The following is a 21,204-nucleotide window of genomic DNA, read 5'->3' on the forward strand; positions in this document are numbered from 1 at the left end:
AGCCACTGCCTCAGTAGCCTTTTTTCAAACTGCAGCGAATCCCAGGGTATTTTAATATGCAAAATGTGTCAACATTCCATACAAGGTGCCAGCATCTCATCTGTAATATTATTTTCATATATAGATACTCTCAGTAACTCCTCAAAAAGGATTCCAACCTTTAGTAGAGGAAAAAAGGATGAAAAATACAAGTCTTATTTTAAATAAGTAACACAACTCTCACTTTAGCTGCTACACACACACACACACGAGCTAAAGAACTCTGAACAGGGATATACATTTTTTTAAAAATGTCAAATTTATTTCCTTTTTTATATTTAAGAGCTCTTCTGCTCTGCAAATTAACTGACAAAATAAGCTTTATTTTTGTCTGGTTTTCACAATGTATTTGCTTAAAAAAGAAGGATTTGCTGATGAAAAGCCCTGCAAATTGAAACACAAATTACATTTTTTCCTCTTGTGTACCACCATATTATAATTAAATCTGCAAATCTTGAGCCTTTATTACTTCTGCTACCACTAGCACTTCCTGCTACAGAACAAAAATTATACTGTATATATACAAACTTGCATTTATGTACAGACACAGAATCATAGAAATAAAAGCCCTTCAGCAGACATAAAAGCTGCCATTTGAGTTTATACTCCCCAGCAGGAACTCCAGTCAAGCAGTGTCCTGCCTATAAGCCTAAAGGGGATTTTTCTATGGCCTTCAGGTCAGGGTGAGCAAGAATATCTTAGAGGAAAGAAATGAGGAAACTACCAACTCTGTTGGAAGATCAATTCTAAAGGTCCTTGGAATACCTATTTTAAATATTATTTTCATAGTTACAGAAAAAATGCACACTAATGTTTTAAAGTAGAAAAGTTAAATTTTTTTTTTTCTTATACCAGGACTTTCCTTCTCCAGTTTAATTTTAGTACAGGTGATCTTCCCTAACAGGGTATTTACAGACAAGTAAATCTAGCTAAACATCAGGGTATTTATTCGAAATAGAAATATTTACAGAAAAATACTTTAAAAATACTTAAAAAATTAAGTATTCAAAGTTCAGTTGACTTCAATGCAAAAAAGCTCCATGCTTTTATATTATAAAAACATATTGCCTTTACTATGCTCAAATTTACTATTCAGATCTCTGGATTTCCTTATAAGAGCTTTCTTTTGTGCTTCATCAAATCGATTGACTTTGAGATCCTGATCTCTGTCAAAAGGCCTTCTTTCCTGAGCTTTGTTCTTTTCTTCAGACACTTTGCTCTTCAGCTTTTTCTGATGTATGTCCATGAGAGATTCTGACCTCTTGGACTCCTGGAAAAGTTGAAGGAAGGGAGAGGAAACAAAGGGTTACAAAATATTAACAATATACAGGAAATCCAAATGGAATTAGGAAGGAAAAAAATTCCAGATGAAGAAGACAGCTTAGTAACTGGAAAACAGAATGATAGATTTAGCATGCATAGAGTAGGAAGCACATGTACTCTTGTTTACCCTGAGTTAAATACCAATAATTCACTGACCCTGTAGGTACCCAGAATGGTGCTGAATCTACACAAACAATGGAGATGACTTATTAATAAAAAATAAAAGGAGGAGGAAGAAAATATAAGAGTTGTTCTGCCATTATTAGCAGTGACAAATGATGACATGTCAAGAGTGAGTACCCAAAGTAGGGGCCCAGTTTTTTCTACACTTCCCTTATGCATTTTGCTTTGGTCACTGTTCAGGGCAGGAACAAGAGAGATACCCTTTTGATGTTACTCATGCTCTACTGTGTTTTTAATAAATATTCTTACTTTTTCAATATTTGTATCATCTGCTGCAAGCCCACAGGACAAAGCCAGAGGCTTGTTTCACCAAACCAAGGCCTTCAGTTGTGTTTATTAAAGAGCATGATCCAGCCTAAATACAATGTGAAGCTTGTGCTGATTTCACACAGGAGCAGGATTAGGTCTCACAAGACTATGTGGCAACTCCTTTATTCATGTGAATAATATTCCTGTACCATTAAGCAGTCAATTTCTCTGACTCTCAGATCACTACAGACCAGCCAAAAGACCAGTCCAAACCAATTCTCCCATCAGAAAGAGCAAAAGATGACCAACTGTCTTCCCATGTCTAGGAACACAAGACCTTTATTCTGAGGGTTCATTTCCCTGCACTACCTGTGCAAGCATTTACTTCATCAGATAATCAAATAATAGTTCATATGTAAGAAATTATTCTAATGGAAAACAGTAAAATGGACAATACTTATTCATGGTCTAAGTGTACCAATTTGCCAGAGAATATATGTGGCATCAGCACTGAAAGAATTAACTGTAAGGAAGTATTTTAAGAATTAAAACTGATTTATGAAAAGTATCATTGATAAAGATCAGTGGAGAAAGAGACAGAAAAGAGGAAAAAACTTCAAAAGAAAAAAACCCAAAACAGCCCCCTTGAAAATTAGAAAAGAACAGATTTTAAAAAACCAAACAAAACACCACCACAACAAAACAGTCCAAGAAACACTATTCTTAAACAAGATGCCTGCTTCAAATTTTTTAAAATAAAGAAACAGTTAAAGCCCAAATACATTTTATCCTGAGCAAACCCCATAGTTTTACTAGAAAATTATTCTACTGTATTCATAATGAGAGCAGAAACAGACAATAAGAGAAGAAATTTAAGACAGTGTGCTAATAGCTCTGGATCTGCAAGCCTCTAAGTGATGAGGGGCATGTGATTTAATGAACTACAAATAAATTATTAAAAGTGCCAGATAAACTTCAATCGTGTAACATAATCCAAGGCTGAGATTCTCAAGCTAATTATACTCTCAAGAGACCAGCCTGCCCTTCCACAAGACTTCAGGCCAAAAATCAGAGAACTGGAGATAACAGCTGTAAGGCAGGCAACAGTTCATGCACACTGGTGGACAGGGCTGGCAGACAAAGTAAGAGGAAATTTGATATGGAGTTCAGATTTCTAGTAATCAACATCTATCTGTTAAAGTTATCTGCTTCTGAAGAGATTGAGAAAAACTTCATGTAATAATGCTGCTGTAATGAGCAGTTAATGTAATTAATTACAGAGTGTAGCTCATGCATTCATCTACTTAGCCCACTCAGCTTCTTTAGGGTAAGTGTATGTTTTGCCCCAAAAGTTAGCCCTTTACTACTGTTTTATTCCTGGGAATCTGGAGAAGCAATCTAATATCTGAATTAAGGTTGTCTACTCCCAGCAACCAAGTCCTGACATTGAGGATGATTTAAGGGAATCACCCCTAAAGCCATTACACACAAAGCCCCATTCTGTCACAATGTTTGCAGCAGCAGCAGCAGCAGCAGCAGCAGCAGCAGCAGCAGCAGCAGCAGCAGCAGCAGCAGCAGCTCAAGGACTCAATCCTACTCTTGTTAAAGTCAGTGGCAAATGTTCTAATGACTTAACCAGCAGTGGGTTTGGGCACTAAAAGGGAAGACTGTAAAGGCATCACCATGGAAACCAGCAGTGCTGGATAATGAGAACCAGAAGAAAAGAGTGAAAATTTGAAGGAAAGGCAGGAAGAGGAAGTAATTTGCTATTACACTTACATTGTATGAAGTCACCTGCTCCACAAGTCTCTTGTCTCTCCTAGATAAGCCCATTTCTTCATTATCCTTACTGCTTGACTTTTTTGCCTCTTCTCTTTCCTGATGAGTAGAAGCAAATCATATACTAATCAGAATGTCTGAAGCAAAAAGCAAGGAAATCTATATTTACTTTAATTAAATCTGAAGAGGCCACAATAGAGGGCAGAGCTATTTTTTGCTCAGCTTGATAAAAGAAAAAACTGGACACACTGTAATTGGAAATTCAATTTCTGTGTCTGAGCTGACACAGAACTCCTGACTTCTGCAGAAAGGAGAGGGAATAAATGAGTGTCAGTGTTACTTAAAATCATTATTTCTTTACCTTTAAGCCTGAATTATTAAGTTTTGACCACAGAAAAATCTGGGGAAAAAAATTCACTTAACAGCTCAGGGTATCTTTGTTTTCACAGAATATCAACAACACACACACTCCCTGCAGGAATATATGAACAAATAAATGCTCACCTTGGCTTTTCTCTCTCTGTCAGCTGGAGTATCTGTCCAGATAGATCTATCACCTGATTTGTCATCAGCTCTCCTCTTGAATGTTCTTGGGCCAAATCCAAAGCTCTTCAATTCAGGTGGAAGCTCTGTCATCCATGATTCCCTGGTAACTTGCTTAGGTTCATCCTTTAGGAAAGAAATACAAGGATAGAGATGGTGGGAGGCTGGGAAGTTTTTATTTAAAAAAAAACAAAAACAAGCAGGCAACAAAACCTTCCATTTGAATCTCTTAGCTTCCAGCAGAAATCAAGGATTTTTTCTTGCCTTCACAACTAGAAACACTTAGCATCTCACATGGAACTGCAACTGGGTTCACACAGCAACAGACAAAGAAAAACACACAAATCCACTCCAGCAACTGAATATTAGGAATTAAGAAACCCAACTTACACTGTCTGCTGAAGTAAGTTTCTCCTTCATTCTCTGAGCTCTGCGTTCAAATTCTTCAGTCACATCAGACTCCACTGGTCCTTTTGCAGGCATTGGGCCTATGAGATTGTCTTCCTCCTCACTACTATCTGTTGCCTTCCAAAAATAAAACATTTCTCTCAGTCATAGTGCTAAGACCACTAAGGATCACTGCAGTTTCATAGGATTAAAAAGATTTTGTCTAGAAGAGCATACAAACCCTAACACAACACATCTGCCAGTCAGACAATAAAAACCTGGATTACAGCTCCAGATTTACACCCATTCTAGCACTTTAAACATGGACATCTCCATGTTTCCAAAAGCATCCTCTTGTGCTGGGGGAGGCAAGACATAAATCCTGCTCCTTTATGTTGCTCTGCATGCAGCCACATAACCTCCCTGGACACAGGTAAATCTGAAACACAAAGCATTCTTCTTTGATACTCTGGGCTTTACCATCACAAGCAACACCTGGATGCACCTCTAATAAGAATCACAATTTTGCACTGCCAGAACTGTTTCTAACTCAGATCCTGTGAGGATGTTAGAAAGACTAACATGCCAGCTAGGGTACAGTGACATGTACAGTGCTACACTCCTGAGAGTATAGTATCTGACAGTTTAATCCCTTGCTTCTGTCATTTGCTTCTTTTGAGGTTGCATTCTGAGCAGTTATTTGGAGAACTGCTCAAAAAACTAAGTTGGAAAGGGACTAGATGTTAATAAGAATCTTTGTGGATGATGTGGGTTGTACACAGGTTCCTCCAGGTTAAAATAATACAGATGTGAACAGAGGAAGAACTAGACAGAAAATAGTGATGATGCCACAGTGCCATGGAGGCAAAGCTAAGGTGCCCAGGATCTGCAAAAGTGAAAAGATTTAGCTAAAAACTGAAAGTGGGCAATAAAGCAATGGGAATAGGAGAATGACAAGGCTGTATACTCAGGAAGCACAGAGCACTGACAATACAAGGTGGTGGCAAAAAACTTCAAATGAAGAGGGAAAAAGGGTGGGGGGAATGTCTTGGTTTTGTCATGCCAAGCTTTGGTTACAAAGCAGACATCCTAGAACCAAGATATGACATCATTAAAGAAGATAAGGGCCTAAAAGCAGGGGAAAAATAGTATCAGGAGCCATCCATGCAAAAGAAGGTGCCTAAAGCAGAGGTGATCCAGTGAAGAATGCAGGAAAGGAGCACAAAACCTCACTAGAAGAGTCACCTAATGGAGTGTGGGGAATGGAGGACAAGTATAAGGAGGAGAGCAGGAAAAGTATTCTGTTACACTGAGCTCAAGCCTAACACTCCAGGATGCTCATAGATGGCATCCCACTGCTGTAGATGGAAGACAGCAGCTGTGAACTGAGCCACTTCACTCCTATGTGTGCCATTTGCTACAGAAACTGGAATGCTTTAATGATAAGGCTTCCAGGTAGGGAGGCCAGTTGGCCTTGTCTGCCTTTAGGAGACAGCAAAGGTATTGTAAGATCAGTTGCATGAAACGGATCTGAAGGACTGAGGAGGGTGAGAAATAGCTGGGCATTTATAAACACTGACACTGCAAGTAGGTAACACCAGTGTCTCATAGCATTTTCTTCAAAAATGTTTAGATAATCAAGCTTTCACTTATCATCTAACACTGTGATACTGCTTCAACTATTAGAGAACCACAGAATCATTAAGGACCTCTAAGATCAACCCATACAACCATCCAGCCAAAGAAACCATGTCCTCAAGTGCTACCTCCACACCTTTTTTCAACACTTCCAGGGATGGTGACTCCACCACTTCCCTGGACAACTTGTTCCAATGCCTGACTGCTCTTTCTGTAAATTTTTTTTTCCTAATATCCAATTTGAATCTCCCCTGGCACAGCTTGAGGTAATTTCCTCTCATCCCATCATTGGTTACATGGAAGAAGAGACCAAAGCCCACCTCACTACAACCTCCTTTCAGGTAGCTGTAGGGAGCAATAAAGTCTCCCCTCAGCCTCCTCTTCTTCTCTAGCCTAAACCTCCAGTTCCCTCAGTCAATCCTTGTAAGATTTGTGCTCCAGACCCTTCACCAGCTTTGCTGCTCTTCTTTGGACATGGCTCCAGCACCTCACTGTCCTTCCTGTAGTGAGGGGCCCAGAACTGAACACAGTACTTTAGGTGCAGTCTCATCAGTGTCGAGTACCTGGGGACAACCACCTCACTAGCCCTGCTGGCCACACTATTTTTGATGCTGGCCAGGATGCTGCTGGCTGCCTTGGCCACCTGGGCACACTGCTGGCTCATATTCAGCTGGCTGTAAAAGAACACCCCCAGGTCATTTTCCACCAGGGAGCTTTCCAGCCACTCTTCCCCAAGCCTACAGCGTCGCCTGGGGTTGTTGTGACTGAAATCCAGGACCTGACACCTGGACTGGTTGAATCCTGATGGTGTGACTGAATTATCTCTTTTGTTTTTAAAAGAAGGAGCTGGTGGGGAAGAGGAATAATCAACTTGAGAAACCAAGGTAGTAAAACACTTCTAGCTGTGTACAAACAAGCAAGAATGCAAAGATATATGACTTCCATAATAATTTGCATTGTAATTTAGATGAGGATGAAAGCCAAATTTCATGCAGAGTTTTAACTGAAGAAGCATTTCTCATTTCCTTCCTCATTAGTCTTAGGTTCAACTCACTCCATTACCACCTGCCTCAAACAAAATCAATTTAAATAAACATGAAAAAAATACTGCCTTTAAGTTTGAAGAGGAAGTAAAGTGAAGAGTCAGCATGAAATCAGTTGCCTCTAAAGAGGTATTAGAATGTAAAATAAATAAATGAGAACAAAACCAAAAATTACTCATTGTATTGAAGTGTAAAAAAAATATTATTACAAAGAGAAAAAATAAATAAGCTAAGTTCTGCAATAGCTGTAACAAAGGTAACGCTAAAAGATCCATTTAGGAGAAAAGAGAATTTTGTTTTTAAAATATATAAGCAGACCAGTTTTGACATCCCTGACTCAAGAGATTTGTCATTATGTTAAGCTGTTTAATCATTATTTGGAGTTATAAGATGATGAGTATCTTAGAAATGCCAGACAATCATTCTTCATGAAGGGTTATGACAACTCTTGCTGCAGGAGCTGAAGAATTATATACTTTGTAACTAACTAATTGAAAAAATGAAGTTCCAGAGCAGCCTTTTCATTCTTCTTTCCTGGCTTGTCTAGCATGTCTCATGGTATCTTGGAGTTAATATTAAAAAAAGATGTAGGTATTTTTGACATAAACAGAGTAACTGCTAATTCTCATGAAGAAATATTATTTAGTTTATCATAGCATGAGAGAGATTAAATTGCCTAAACACTGGTATCCAGCACCATCTGATGATGTCTTAGGGTATTCTGCCTGGTTTAAGAGCTGCTGCTCAAGAAGGATTCAAGCTCCTCTGCTGCTCCCTATCTGCCAGCACACTGCAGATGAGTCAGATCTCAGAATGGTACTAGAATCCCATGTTTAGGGAGTCTTCCCATATTTCTAGCTGTATTTTATCACACATCTTATTCCTGAATGTCTGAATGTTCTTTAGAAGCACATGCATTACTCTGTGGGTAGGGATTAGACTACAGGACCTCTACCTATTTTTTACCTAACCTGATGAGAACAGTCAAAAAACACAAACCAGAAAATTCTGCCAGTGTCACTGTCCTGCTTTATTCCCAATTACAAGCATCATCTTGCCATTGATAAGAACAATTTGTGATGCTGTAGCATCATTCTTGCTTGCATTTCTTTGGCTAAACTTGTTTAATGCATCCATTAATTAACACTTTTAAGGAGGTGAAGACACATGAAATATTAAATCATTTTGCTCCCCCACCAGCAAAGGAGTAAAACCTTGAATTAGAGGGAAACATTTTCATTCCAACAGGTTGCATTATTTCTTTATTGTCTTTAAAAATCTGAACTTTGCCAAGATGTCCACTTGTGAAGGACATCACACCAAAAGAATGGAAAAACATTAGGAAGAATTACTGTGACTGCAGTTTTGGATGCCTAGATCTCCTATGTTCAGTGCATCATCTACCTAACAGCAAAACCACAACAAACCAGACCAGACTTTTTCTTTCTAAGGCTTTTGCTTCAGTATTTGACACAGGTGAAAAAATTCCTGACACTTTCTGGTCTAAAATGGAACTGTCAGGGTGAAAATCATGTCTAGCAGACTTCTCCAGGCTCCTCCTTGTTTAAGGATTTCAGATAGCTTGTACTAAAACACAATTTCCACAAACCTGGGCATGGAATTCTGATGAAACAGATGGTCCTATGGAACATCTGCTGCTCCCAGTATCCTGTGAAGTTTTCTTAAATCCAGGTGGTAAAGCAGGACCTATAATGGGCCTTGTGGGAAAAAGAAAAAAAAAGAAAATCTAGGTTTTCAGTTGAAGGGAAAAAAAATTAAAAAGAAGTAACACAGCCAGCATGGACAGCATATTAAATTACAGCTTTCCACTGTTTCCTGCAGGGTGAAAAGTGGAATAGATTAATAGAAATGTAAAATAAAAACCAAATGGTGATGACAAGGGTGATTCTCCTTCCTCTCCATGCCAAATGTGCCCCCTGTGAACACACCACAGAAATAACTGAATATGAAGAGTTTCTCTGTTTTCCTGGAGGACTTCTGCAGATGGATGGGATGCAAGAATAAAAGTTATAGCATGTAGCCAAGGAAATAATTTTTTTTTTTTCCTTCACCAGATTTAAGAGCAATGAAAGGCAGGAGGTCAAACACGTGCTACTCCCTCTAGAAATAAAGCCAGTTTTGTTCATTCTTATGTCTCACCACAGGTTCACTGTCATTGAATAAACAGGATCAGTGAACTGTCTGATTTTAAGTTCATTTTCCCTTGGAGTGGGGATGATTTGTTTTGTGATCCCAGGTAACTTCACCAATTTGTTTCCACATGGCAGCTCTGCAAGCAATAGAATTCAATTGTCTCCAGAAACACAAACAGGTGGGAATCTCCCTTCAATGGTTAAAACAGTTCAAAGCATACTGCAAACTATGCCTGCAGTACTGAAAAGACTTTTATATAAGTTGCTTTTAATAATCCACCATCGTATTCCTTAAAGCTAATAAAAGCTAATGAAAAACTCAAACAATTATCACCTGAAGAAACAGCCAAATTACAATATTCTCACGATGTATCAGCAGAGACTTTGTTTATTATGATCTTCATTTTCTGAGCTTTAGGCAATCAAATGTAGGACAATATGAATTGAATTATGCTAATTACAATCTTCTACTAAATCCTGCATAATCTAATCAGTACAGCCCTGTTGTAGTGGTATTATTGTCAATATTTGAAGAGGGGACATAAAAAAAAGCAGCAAGTCTTGCCTGAAAACCACCTACAGATAGACAGAGACAAGCAATTAAATGTGAGTTCAGGCCAGGGCAAGGGCACAGGTGAGATTTCAAACTCAGGCAAGAGTTCTGGGCTAAATTTCAAGCTCTACCTCCCCATTGCAGCTGCAAAAAAGAGAGTTTTTATTTTCCTTTCTTCCTTTCTGACTGATTTCTTGTTAAGACTGTATCTGGAAACCCCAACATAATGTAGAATTTGAGTCTAAAACTACACAGCTACAGCCAAAGTAACATTTTAGTATACAAATACCTTTGTTTTGCATGGACAGACAGTTAAACCAGCTATTAAAAAAAGCTTTCTTCAAAAATATTTAAGAACATCTAAGTTGTGGCCTCTGCCTATGCAACTTGTGGAAAAGAGCAGATCTCAAAACCTCGTCCTTGCTTCTGTCACAACTCAAAGGCTCTTCCAAGGGAGAGAGAAATGGTTCCCCTATTCTTCCCTCTCATGCCTTCCACTTCTATGCATTATTTTTTTCACATGAATAACCCTGCTGCTCAGGTCTTTCCTCAGTAGTACACAGCCAACATGATTCTTGGCAGTTTACTGGATGTCCAAAGTCCCTCTGAGCAGGTGAGGTGAATCTAAATAAAACTCTGTTAAACACATTTTGCTCCTGTTGGCTGGATTCTTAGTACCTATCCAGATGAATTAAGAAAAGCATCCTAAACTTATCCTTTTTGATTTTATAAATGGCAAAGAATGCTTTCCTGCTGTTGGATTTGGGTAGTGGAAGTTTCAAGGTGGGCATTTCAGAGTTCCTCTGATGCAGAACATACAATTTTTTAAACAAACCTCCAGTCTTTACTTTGATATGCGAGTACTTTGGGAATTTATATGAGTGCTGCACTTCTGTCTAACATTGATAAGCAGCCATATCCTTTCCAAAATTGAAGGGAATTGAATAATCATACATTAATTCATTTGTATTTTAATCTAGAATGATTCAAACAATTTTAACAAGCTCCAATTTGCCACATGAGCTGATCCTAATCACGAATATGTTGCTTTGACAAGTCTGGAAAAAATGACACAGAACAAAAGCTTTCCTAAAAGAATGAGTATGTCACCCAGAGCTGATAAACAGCCTGCATTTGTTTCCATTATTCATGGCCAGATCCTCAGCTGTCAATCTGCAGCAGGCAGACAGTTAACAGCATTGTGTCTACACCCTGCAGAGCTCCCATGCCTCAGTGTGTCAGTACAACCAGACTGCCAGGTGTGTGGGGGTGGAAGACAGGCGAGGCTCTTCCCACACATCACACCTTTCCCACCTCTCCAGCAAACCAGGCTGGGTGCAAAACAGCTTTGTTTTGCAAAATCTGCTTCCCCAGTGTGTGCTAGGAGCAGTTGCATGGTGAGCTAGATTCAAAAAAAAAACCCCACCACACCACAACTAGCAAGGGCCTTTCGCTGCTTTAATCTCTCATACTCACAGAGCAGACTCTTGCCCTCTGAATGCAAATCCAAATTTATCCTTTTGAAAATAAACAGAAGTAACAGCTGGGTGAACACACAACAGATTATACTATGGGTGACCATATGTTCATCTCTCTAACCTTCAAACTACAAGTTGCCCCTCCTTCTTTTCCTTTGCACACTTTGATGTAACGTTATACCACAGGAGTACTCATGTCAAGAAATGAAGAAAGCTACTTCTGGAGATAACAAAAGCTACCAGCATTTATTTTCTTTATTGGAGATAACATTATTTTTAGTGGCTTCCTAAATTTTATGATGAAAATAACACATTGTGCAAAAGAAATACAAGAAAAAATATTAATTACTTTGTGGATAATCAAAGCACTAAATGAGCCCACTGAGCATGACAGCCACAATTATGAAAGAGTTTGATGATTACTGCAAAGTGTAATCAAACAGATATGAAGAAGATACTTCCAAACAACCCTAGTTATATAAATGCTTGTTTTCTTAACTGCTTCCACACTAAAAAAAAAAAATAAAAATTAAGCTTTGAAAATTAAACTTTCCTTCAAGATGGTATACTCCATAGACAGCTCAGCACCAATTTGACTCACTTTCCTGGAACTGAAAATTCATACTTGACAGGTAGGAATGGATTTCTTTTGTCTACCAGCTCCCTATTGCTCTGAGGGAGATAATAGCTATCAAGGGACTCTCTTGTACCTTTAATGAGTATGTGCTTCCTAGGAAGTACCAGGACTAGGAGGGACATGCATTCTGGTTCAAGGGAATGCTGTTCATTTTCTCAGAATCTGGATGAAGCAGTTCTAATAATCTGAACCTGAAGTGCACAACTGACGCTTTCTGCAACAGTGCCACAAAATATTTTATCTAAAATAACAGTGTTTTATGGAAAAAGGTATGAATACAATTCCATTTTAATTACCTCTCTGGAGAATCATCCTGCTTTTTAAACCCAGGAGGAAGAGCAGGTCCAAAAAAGCCATGATCGTCATCATCATCATCTTCCTGGATTCTTTTTGGCTTTCTGCAAAAACAAAGACTGAACTTATTAATTACCTGACATGCATAGCAATTATCTACATTTTAAAAAGGAAAAAAAACCCACAACATAAAATTATTACAGACAGTCTTATGTACTAAATATCCTGCTGTTACCAAGGAAACAGTGCAAAAGGATCCAAAATAATTTGAAGCAATTAAAAAATTGGGAGCATAAGCTTCACTCCAGAAATGCTCTGACATTTAAAAAAAACATTAAGAATGCTTTTGGTGTAGAAGAGTAGTACAATGGTGAAACACCATTAATGTTTTCTAGTCACAAAGTAATTTAAAATTCAGCCCACTTCTTTCTCCATTTTTGTACACTGTCAGCATTGAATAGTACTTCTCTCACTTCAGTTCTAATGCACTGAAGAACTCTGGAAATAAGATAATAAGAAAAAAAAGCAACAACTTCTTCAGCACTCATTAAGATGGCATAATGCCCTTAAAGTCCTTTACACAAGGCCTAGCCAAACACACACAAGTTCTTAACACAATTCTGAATGATGAACCTCACAAATGAGAGTATGTGCAGGCTCCTGGCATTTGCAAACCAGCTTTTTTTTTTAAAACTGTAATTGACTTAATTGAATGCATAAATTAATGTTCATAAATAGTTTCTATGACTTCTCAATGAGAGATAATATTTGAGAAATAGGGCAAAACTCAAGTACATACATGTACTTACATACATGGTAAAGTATCTGTCCTTAGTATAAACAAGCAAAACACAAAAGATTTTATCACTTTAATGACAAAATTAAAATAAAACATGTAAATATGGAGATCTGATTGCTCTAAATAACTTAATTCCACTGTAGGGTGTCAAAGAGATCAGTTGAACATTTGAGACCACAGAGAACATGCAGATAGGTACAGGGTTTACCTTTCTACTTACACAATGCTGTCCCTTTCTCACAGTTTATGCAGACACGTTTCATTTGCAATACAATGCAGGTGTACAAATAAACTCAGAAGATACTCACTTAGGTGCTGGATCTTCTTCTGTCTCCTCTTCAGAATCTCTCTTTGCATCTCTGGGTAGAGGAAGAGATTCTGAGTCTTCATCACTGTCAGGAGTTCCCAAATCACAGCTGCTTTTATAGCCTGGAGGCAGTGCTGGTCCTGCAACTGAACATTCAGGTTTATTTGGAATATTTATTAAACATTTCAAATGAGTATGATCTATCTTGCTATTCACAAAGAAACAACCCTACCTGGAATAGTTATTCAATCATCACTCTGTCTAGCATTTAAGAGAAGATATCCAAACAAGCATCTAAAAGTTACTTTTTTTCAGCACCGTATTTCAATGAACAATCCCCTCTGAATTAAATTAGTACATTACTCATCTTTTTACTCCAGGAGTATCTTCTGGAACAAAGCTAGGAAGCCATGTTCTAGGAAGCAGCTGATTTACAATGCATATGATACAAAGTGATATATTTAAAAGCAACCACCACCTTAATAAAGCATTTGAAGCTTACTAGGGAGGAAACACACCATTTCTACATACACTGAGTAGGAGATCATAAATTAGTGGAATTTAATTGCCAGCCTTCTTTAGCAATGGTTTAATGAGTAAGGCTATTCCCAGCTCAGCTAAGCATGAACAGCAGGCACAGACTTCAGATCTCTGATGCAAAGGGAGGTTTTAGGCTTTCAGGCTTCAAAGAATCCTTGCTGCCAGAAGGCTGGGGCAGTGGATGGAGCTCTTGTGCACCATCCAGCTCTTCACCCTCTGGAGCAATGAGGTGGCAGGGATATTCCAGCATAGGAAAATTCCAGATGCTAACACTGCTAACAGGCCTGAGCTGTTCCTGGAACTGTCCCCACCAGCAGGCACAGTTCTTTATAGACTGACTTGGACAGAGTGCCATGCACAATGGGTCCAAAAGTAGCTCAGCCACTGATCCTCTCAGGAAATGCTCCCCCAAACAAGACACCAGCCACAGATACCCTCACAGGCTCCATCAACACAGAGCCAGCTGGAGTAAGCAAAAACCAACAGCAGTCACAAGATCTTCCCAGATTCAGGGCCAGCACCAGTTTAGACACACAGCAGAACGTTCATCCAATATACTTCAGATTTAATCCTACTTATGATTTAGCATCCTGAAACACAGGCACCATTCCTCCTTTTCATATCTCAAGCACTGAGTCCAAAACTGATGGGACAGAAAGATGTTTTGGTGGAGAAAAGGTATTGTTAGCTTTGTGAATAGTCAAAGGTTAGATGAAAAGATGTGGTGCAAAGAAGCCACATAAATGAAAGGTACCAGGAAATTACATCCCCAGTTAAAGAACAACTTTTTGACAGTGCAAAATAAAACCTGATAGAGATCATGGCTCCATTGTTAGCTGACAAAGGGTAGGCAGAAATTGAGTCCTTCAAGCCAGCTTCATAAAGCTTTTTACTTGACTTTAGTACAGGACTCTGAACAAGGACAGTCTGCTAGTTACAAAGCATCCAGACAGATCTGCCACTTATCTTGTCTTCTGTTCTAATGGGAAACACTTTAACCAGGACATACAAATCCATTTCAGCACCAAGAAGGAAAATAAACCAAAACACCCCACCCTATAAGAGTAAAGTAAGTTGAAAATGAGAGGGAACCAACAGATAAATGATAAACAGGAATAAAGACTGCTATCAAGAAGTCTCCCATTTTGGTGTAAGAAATACAACTGGGTAAAAAAAAAACACTTAAAAACCAGACAGAGGCACAGAAAGCCCAACCTGGTGCTCTGATACCATGGAAGCAGAACTGCATTTGCTGTGAATTTTGGCAGGTAAGAGAAAGGACTTGGAATGAAACAAGCAAACTCAGCTGCAGCCTGATGAGTCTGATACTGTGGAGAAAATTGGGAGCATTTTGTGAGCTGGAAAGAACTAACAAACCCAAAACTGCTTAAATAAGGAGACTGGTCCCACTGACATATTGTCCAACATCAGGGCCAACATATATGCTTTCAATCCCAATTTCTCTCCATTAAGTTGGCACTATTGTTTATGTGGGCTATGGAATAAACTGGATCAAGGAACTTAAGAGACATAAAAATAACACTGCAAATCCCAGCACTCCCATGAAAGAACTGTTTGTTTGTGGAACTGCAGGACAACCAGAAACAAAAGAGACAGGGACTTGTTCATGAAGGGAAAAAGATATTTAAAGCCTGGGGAGGGAAAAGTCATTGGACATGGTGGAAGAAGTGGAGGAGAAAGAGTTATAGGAGAAAATTAATATAGTCATGGTACTGAGACTAATAACCAGTGCAGACAGGAACATGGATTGGGGTGGGGAACCACAGGAAAGAGTGGAGAGGAAGCAATGGGATTGCTAAGCATAGATTCTAGGAGCAAAGAAAGCAAAGCTTAAGGAAGGAGGCCAAGATCTAAGGAGAAGACAGTAGATGAAATTCCTTGATAGCAGCACAAAAGATAGAGATCAAAGGAGGAACAAGAGAAAGCCCGGTCTCTCAGGAAACCACAATCAAATAGGCGAAGAGAAGAAACAAATGTAGCAATGGTAGAGCAACAAGAAAGCAAGGAAGTAACCAGAACTCAGAACACCTCAGAGCAAGACTGCATAAGAAAACGTGAGAAGAAAACTTGGGGGGTGGAGAGGAAACAGAGCTAAGAATATGTTTCAAGTCAGACTGAAGCGAATGTTTCACAGCTGCTAGAACTCTCCATCCCACTACTGTTCCTCTGAGTTGCCATTAAGATGGTTCTGGTGACTATCTGCCTGGAAATAAAGTGATTCCAATTCAGAAATCAAATGAACAACTGCTTTTTGGTTTGGGTTTGCTAGGTATCTGCTGTATCTGGCAATTCTAAGCAATCTACCATGTCACCAGAGAGGCAGCAGGAACCACTCAAGGACAAGCAGGAGGAGGGCCTTTCACCTTCAGCACCAGTGATGGATCAATTCAGACATCAGTACATCTGTACTTTAATAAATGTGACTTCAATGCTGGAACAGAGAAAACCCCCTTCTGTATCTCTGGTTATTTTTGGCATTCCCTATCATTGCTTGACCTGACAGCACAGAGGCAAGGATGAAAAAAGTATCATTCTTCAGGCAGGAGCACATTTAGGCCAGCTTTGAAGAAGCATCCTGAGACAAAGAACTGGGAGATATCCATGTCCCAAAGATCCTGAGACAAAGAACTGGGAGATATCCATGTCCCATGGGTTGAACAGATAAAGGATTTACCAGGGGTGAGTTTTTGGAGTCTGTCCAACTACCAATTGCTCTCATCCTGGATCTGATCAAGGGTCACAGAGTTTGAGGAGCATCAGTTCTCTGATACCAGACACTGGTAATTCCTTGCAAAGCCCATTTCAGCTCCCCCTCTGCTGACCAACAGATCAGCAACTGGCACATTACCTTCGTTGCTCTCTTATCTTCTGAGGCAGGAATGCACAAAGAAATTAACAACTGAGCTTTCAACTCTGCTTACATTTCCCAATGTGAAACACCACAGGTTAACATTAATGTGGTTACACAAGATACAATTACTACATCTTCAGTTTTAAGTCATTAAAAAGAAAAAGGAAAGAATTTGCATACTAGAAGTTACAACTATTAACAGGGGTCAGTACTAGGCACATCCTGGGGTGCATGAAACACAGCATGACCAGCCCATCAAATGAGGTGATTGTCCCTCTGTATTCAACATTAGTGAGACCTCATCTTGAGTACTGTGTGATGTTCTGGGCCCCACAATTTAAGAAGGATGTGAAGGTCCTTTGGTGTGTCCAGAGGAAGGCAAAAAAGCTGGTGAAAAGGTTGGAAGAGATGTTCTGTCAAGAATGGCTCAGGACTCTGGGCTGGTCTAGTTTGGAGAAAAGGAGGCTGAAGGGCAACCTCATGGCTCTCCACAGCTTCTTGAGGAGGGGAAGTGGAAAGGTTGGTGCTGAGCTCTTCTCCCTGGGATCCAGTGATAGGACGTGTGGGAATGGTTCAAAGCTGCACCAGGGGAGGTTTAGACTGCTTAAGAAGTATTTCTTTACTGAGAGGGTGGCCAAACACTGGAACAGGCTCCTAGAGAGGTGGTCAACACTCCAAGCCTGTCAGTATTTACAAGACACTTCAACAATGTCCTTCACAGCATGCTTCAACTTTTGGTCAGTCCTGAATTGTGCAGTAAATTGAGATGATCATTGCAGGTTCCTTCCAACTGAAACACTCTGTTCTGTTCTCTTGTAGTCTGAATTAAATGGATTTTACATCATTCTCAGAATGGCTGCTCGAAGTCCTACTCTGTTGCTGTTGGGAGGTGGAAACTATGAAAGCAGAATAAAAAATATCCACTAGTGTTCTTGAAGAAAAGCAAAGAGCAGCTCAAATACCAGTGAAATCACAAGGAAAGAAAACATACTGGAAAAACTGTTCAGCTTTAAAAGGTCAAGTATCTCTTACAACAGCTAGAACACAGAAGGAAATAGTTAGAGAACAACTTGTAGGCCCATTCTGTCTCAAGACCCAGCAAGTGTTACACCACAAAAGACACTTCTGGCAGCCCTGACAAATGATTTTGACACTCAGAAGCTGTAGGTGCAGGGCTCCAGCTGGAGCTGTACCTCTGTACAACAAAGGGTTACACCAAAACACCTGCTCTCTCTTCCTCCTCTGCACTGCAGCTGCAGTCTCATGAGCTGAGCAGGTACACTTAGCTGTTGTGCCAAGTTGCTCTAAGTCATGAAAACTGCATAAGAGTTACAAACCCAAATAAACAAACTCCCAGTAGTTAGGTTTTCATTTGTTTTGGGTCTTTTTGGTTTGATTGTTTGGTTTTGTTTTGGTTTTTTTTAAGGCAAAAAACCCTCCTTCATCCACTTCACAGAAATCTCCAAGCTGATCTGCCAGTATAACTGTACTGCTATGGAGTTGTACTTTAGGACAAAGAGTGGACAAACCAGGCTGAATAATCTAGACTAGATGCTGCCAAAATACTTGGTATCACAAAACCACAGTTTAAGGGTAAGTTTAACTTATTTTGTTCAGTGTATTTGTGTAGAAAATATCTACTTGCAACATCAGTATCAGTATGTTGATAAAAAGTGGATAAGCCATCATTATAAATATGAATAGGAGAGTAGGTCCTATTTATATCTGAACAGGATATAGAATCATAGAATTGGCTGGGTTGGAAGGGACCTCAGAGATCATCAAGTCCAACCCTTGATCCACTACCACTGCAGTTACCAGACCATGGCACTGAGTGCCACATCCAGTCTCTTTTTAAATATCTCCAGGGATGGAGAATCCACCACTTCCCTGGGCAGCCCATTCCAATGCTTGATCACCCCTCAGTAAAGAAATTCTTTCTAATGTCCAACCTAAACCTCCCCTGGCACAACTTGAGACCGTGCCCTCTTGTCTTGCTGAGAGTTGCCTGGGAAAAGAGACCAACCCCCCCCTGGCTACCCCCTCCTTTCAGGGAGTTGTAGAGAGTGATGAGGTCTCCCCTGAGCCTCCTCTTCTCCAGGCTGAACGATATATTCCTATTTGATTAGGAAAGCAGCTCTAGGGAAAAGGACCTGGGAGTCAGGGTGGACAACAGGCTCACCATGAGCCAACACTGTGCCCTTGGAGCCAAGAGGGCCAGTGCCATCCAGGGCTGCAGTAAGAGGAATGTGTCCACCAGGTCAAGGAAGGTTCTGCTCCATCCCTTCTCTGCTCTGCTGAGTCCTCACCTGGAGCACTGGGTGCAGTCCTGGGCTCCCCAGTTCAAGACTGGACCCAGTCCAGCACAGGCCCACTAAGATGATGAAGGGACTGGAGCACCTGCTCTGTAAGGAAAGGCTGAGAGAGCTTGGGTTGTTTAGCTTAGAGAAAAAGAGGCTGTTTATAAATGTCTATAAATATGTTTATAAATGTTTATAAATAGCTAAAGGGCAGGTGTCAGAAGGATGGGGATGGGGCCAGGCTTTTCTCTGTGGTGTCCTGTGACAGAACAAGGGGTAATGGTCACAAACTGGCACACAAGAGATTTAAATTAAATATGAGAAAATACTTCTTTACTCTGAGGGTAACACAGCACTGGAACAAATTGCCCAGGGAGGCTGTGAAGTCTCCATTTCCAGAGACATTAAAAGCCTGCCTGGATGTGTTCCTGTGTAACCTGCTCTAGGGCACCCTTCTCTAGCAGGGGGGTTGGATTAGCAGATCCCCTCCACCCCCTACCATTCTGTGAGAGGCTGTCACCTGCAAGCAGCCAGGAATTCAGTACAAAGCCAAGCAAGGGACCCAGAGCTTGGTGTTGCTATGGTGCCAGCAAAGGCAGCAGCTCTGCTCTCTCTTCCCATTGCTCCCTCTTCTGGATTAAAATTGAGAAGAATAGAGGAGCCCAGCAAACCACCTGAGCTGCTTTGAATGCAGTAGCTGAAACACTGCCAGAAATTTAATATATATACTGGTGACCTGAATCTGGATTAAAGACACTAACTGACACTCCAAGTCCTTCTTCCAGAGGTACTATTGATATAGAAGATGTAAGAGTTCCTGTGGAGGAAACCAAACTCTACTGCAAAAGAGCCAAGTTGCCAAGGCAGCTTCTGATGTGACCACTCTCAGCTCCTGTGGCAGCTGGGGCACCGCAGATGCCCTCATTCACCACAAGTCAGCTCTGCCTCCTGAGGGAAGCTGACTAAAGAACAGCAGTTTCAGGAAATGTTTGGGTTTGACCAAGGAAAGCATGCTGCAGAGACTTAATGGCTGTTTGGTTTTTTTTTTATTCTGCTTTCTTTTTTTGATTCTAACTTCACACTTGGAGCTACTGAGGAATAGGCCTAAAACTGTATGTGGGACCAGAGCAGGAAGTTTACTAAGAAATAATGGAAACGTTTTTGGTTGGGAAAGATCTTTAAGATCATCAAGCCCAACCATTAACACAGCACTGCCAAATCCACACCTAAAACCTGCCCCCGAGCACCACATCTACATGCATTTTAAACACCTCCAGGGGTGGTGATTCAACATTTTCCCGGGCAGCCTGTTCCAGGGCCTGACAATACTTCTGGAAATTTTTCTCACTATTCCAACACACATCTCCCCTGGCACAACTTGAGGCCATTTCTTCTTGTTCTGCCTCTTGGTTTTGAGGAGAAGAGACCAACCCCCCCCGGCTATCCCCTTCTTCCAGGGAGTTGTAGAGAGTGATGAAGTCTCCTCTGAGCCTCCTCTTCTCCAGGCTGCACAGCCCCAGCTGCCTCACCCGCTCCTCATAAGACTCACACCCCAGTCCCTTCCCCAGCAGGATTATTTTTTTTAATGAGTTTTAGACCTCTTCATATCTGCACCGTCCTATCACACAGGTTGTTTTCTTTTTTGGTTTTTTTTTTTTTTTTTTTTCCGAAAAATAATGCTCCTAGATAAACCCACCCTCCTCCCCCCTCACCAGCGGCCCCGCTCCTCCGCCACCCCCCCGCTCCCGCGTCCCGAGGACACCCTCTGCTCCCCGATCCCCCGGCGCCTCACCCTGCCTGAAGTCCTCATCCGGGTCGGCCTCGGCGCGGCGCGGGAAACCGGGGGGCAGCGCGGGGCCGATGAGCTGCCGGGACATGGCGAGAGAGGGTCCGGTGGGGCCGATGGGGCCGCGGGGCCTTGGCAGGGCGCATGCGGGTCAGGCCCGGACCCTCGGGGCAGGGGTGCGGCCCAGCCTGGCCCCGCTGCCCCGTCCCTCGTCGCCCCTCCGCCGCCGCCGTACTTCCGGCGCTGTCAGATGAGGTCTCACCGCCACTCAGGAGCCCGTAACCCCCCCGGTGGAGCGGGT

The 21,204-nt window shown here is 40.9% G+C and overlaps 1 protein-coding gene across 2 annotated transcripts; it reads right to left on the reverse strand.

The window, feature by feature from the left end:
• Window positions 1-275: 275 nt before the first annotated feature.
• GPALPP1 (GPALPP motifs containing 1) lies at window positions 276-21,193 on the reverse strand. 2 transcript variants are annotated; one of them, XM_071739785.1, is made up of 8 exons: window positions 20,910-21,193; window positions 13,407-13,551; window positions 12,302-12,403; window positions 8,794-8,902; window positions 4,507-4,641; window positions 4,078-4,242; window positions 3,574-3,672; window positions 276-1,309 (listed from the first exon to the last, which is right to left on the reverse strand). In XM_071739785.1, exons 1-8 carry the CDS (start codon window positions 20,992-20,994, stop codon window positions 1,091-1,093), a joined length of 1,059 nt encoding a protein of 352 aa, XP_071595886.1. In that variant the 5' UTR covers window positions 20,995-21,193; the 3' UTR covers window positions 276-1,090. The 2 variants fall into 2 exon arrangements, with proteins under 2 accessions (XP_071595886.1, XP_071595879.1); XM_071739778.1 differs by having other exon boundaries at window positions 12,302-12,418; window positions 20,910-21,125.
• Window positions 21,194-21,204: the final 11 nt, after the last annotated feature.

This window comes from Heliangelus exortis, chromosome 1 (genome assembly GCF_036169615.1).
Source record: "Heliangelus exortis chromosome 1, bHelExo1.hap1, whole genome shotgun sequence".
Taxonomy (NCBI): domain Eukaryota; kingdom Metazoa; phylum Chordata; class Aves; order Apodiformes; family Trochilidae; genus Heliangelus; species Heliangelus exortis.

What these genes read in the sequence shown, in the direction of transcription:
- GPALPP1 (XM_071739778.1), bottom strand. Translation starts at nt 20,994, where the DNA reads ATGTCCCGGCAGCTCATCGGCCCCGCGCTGCCCCCCGGTTTCCCGCGC. An exon ending in GGATGAGGACTTCAGGCAGG is followed by an intron (nt 13,552 to 20,909) that starts GTGAGGCGCCGG and finishes CTGAATGTTCAG; the next exon opens with TTGCAGGACCAGCACTGCCT. An exon ending in AACTTACTTCAGCAGACAGT is followed by an intron (nt 4,243 to 4,506) that starts GTAAGTTGGGTT and finishes TCTTTCCTAAAG; the next exon opens with GATGAACCTAAGCAAGTTAC.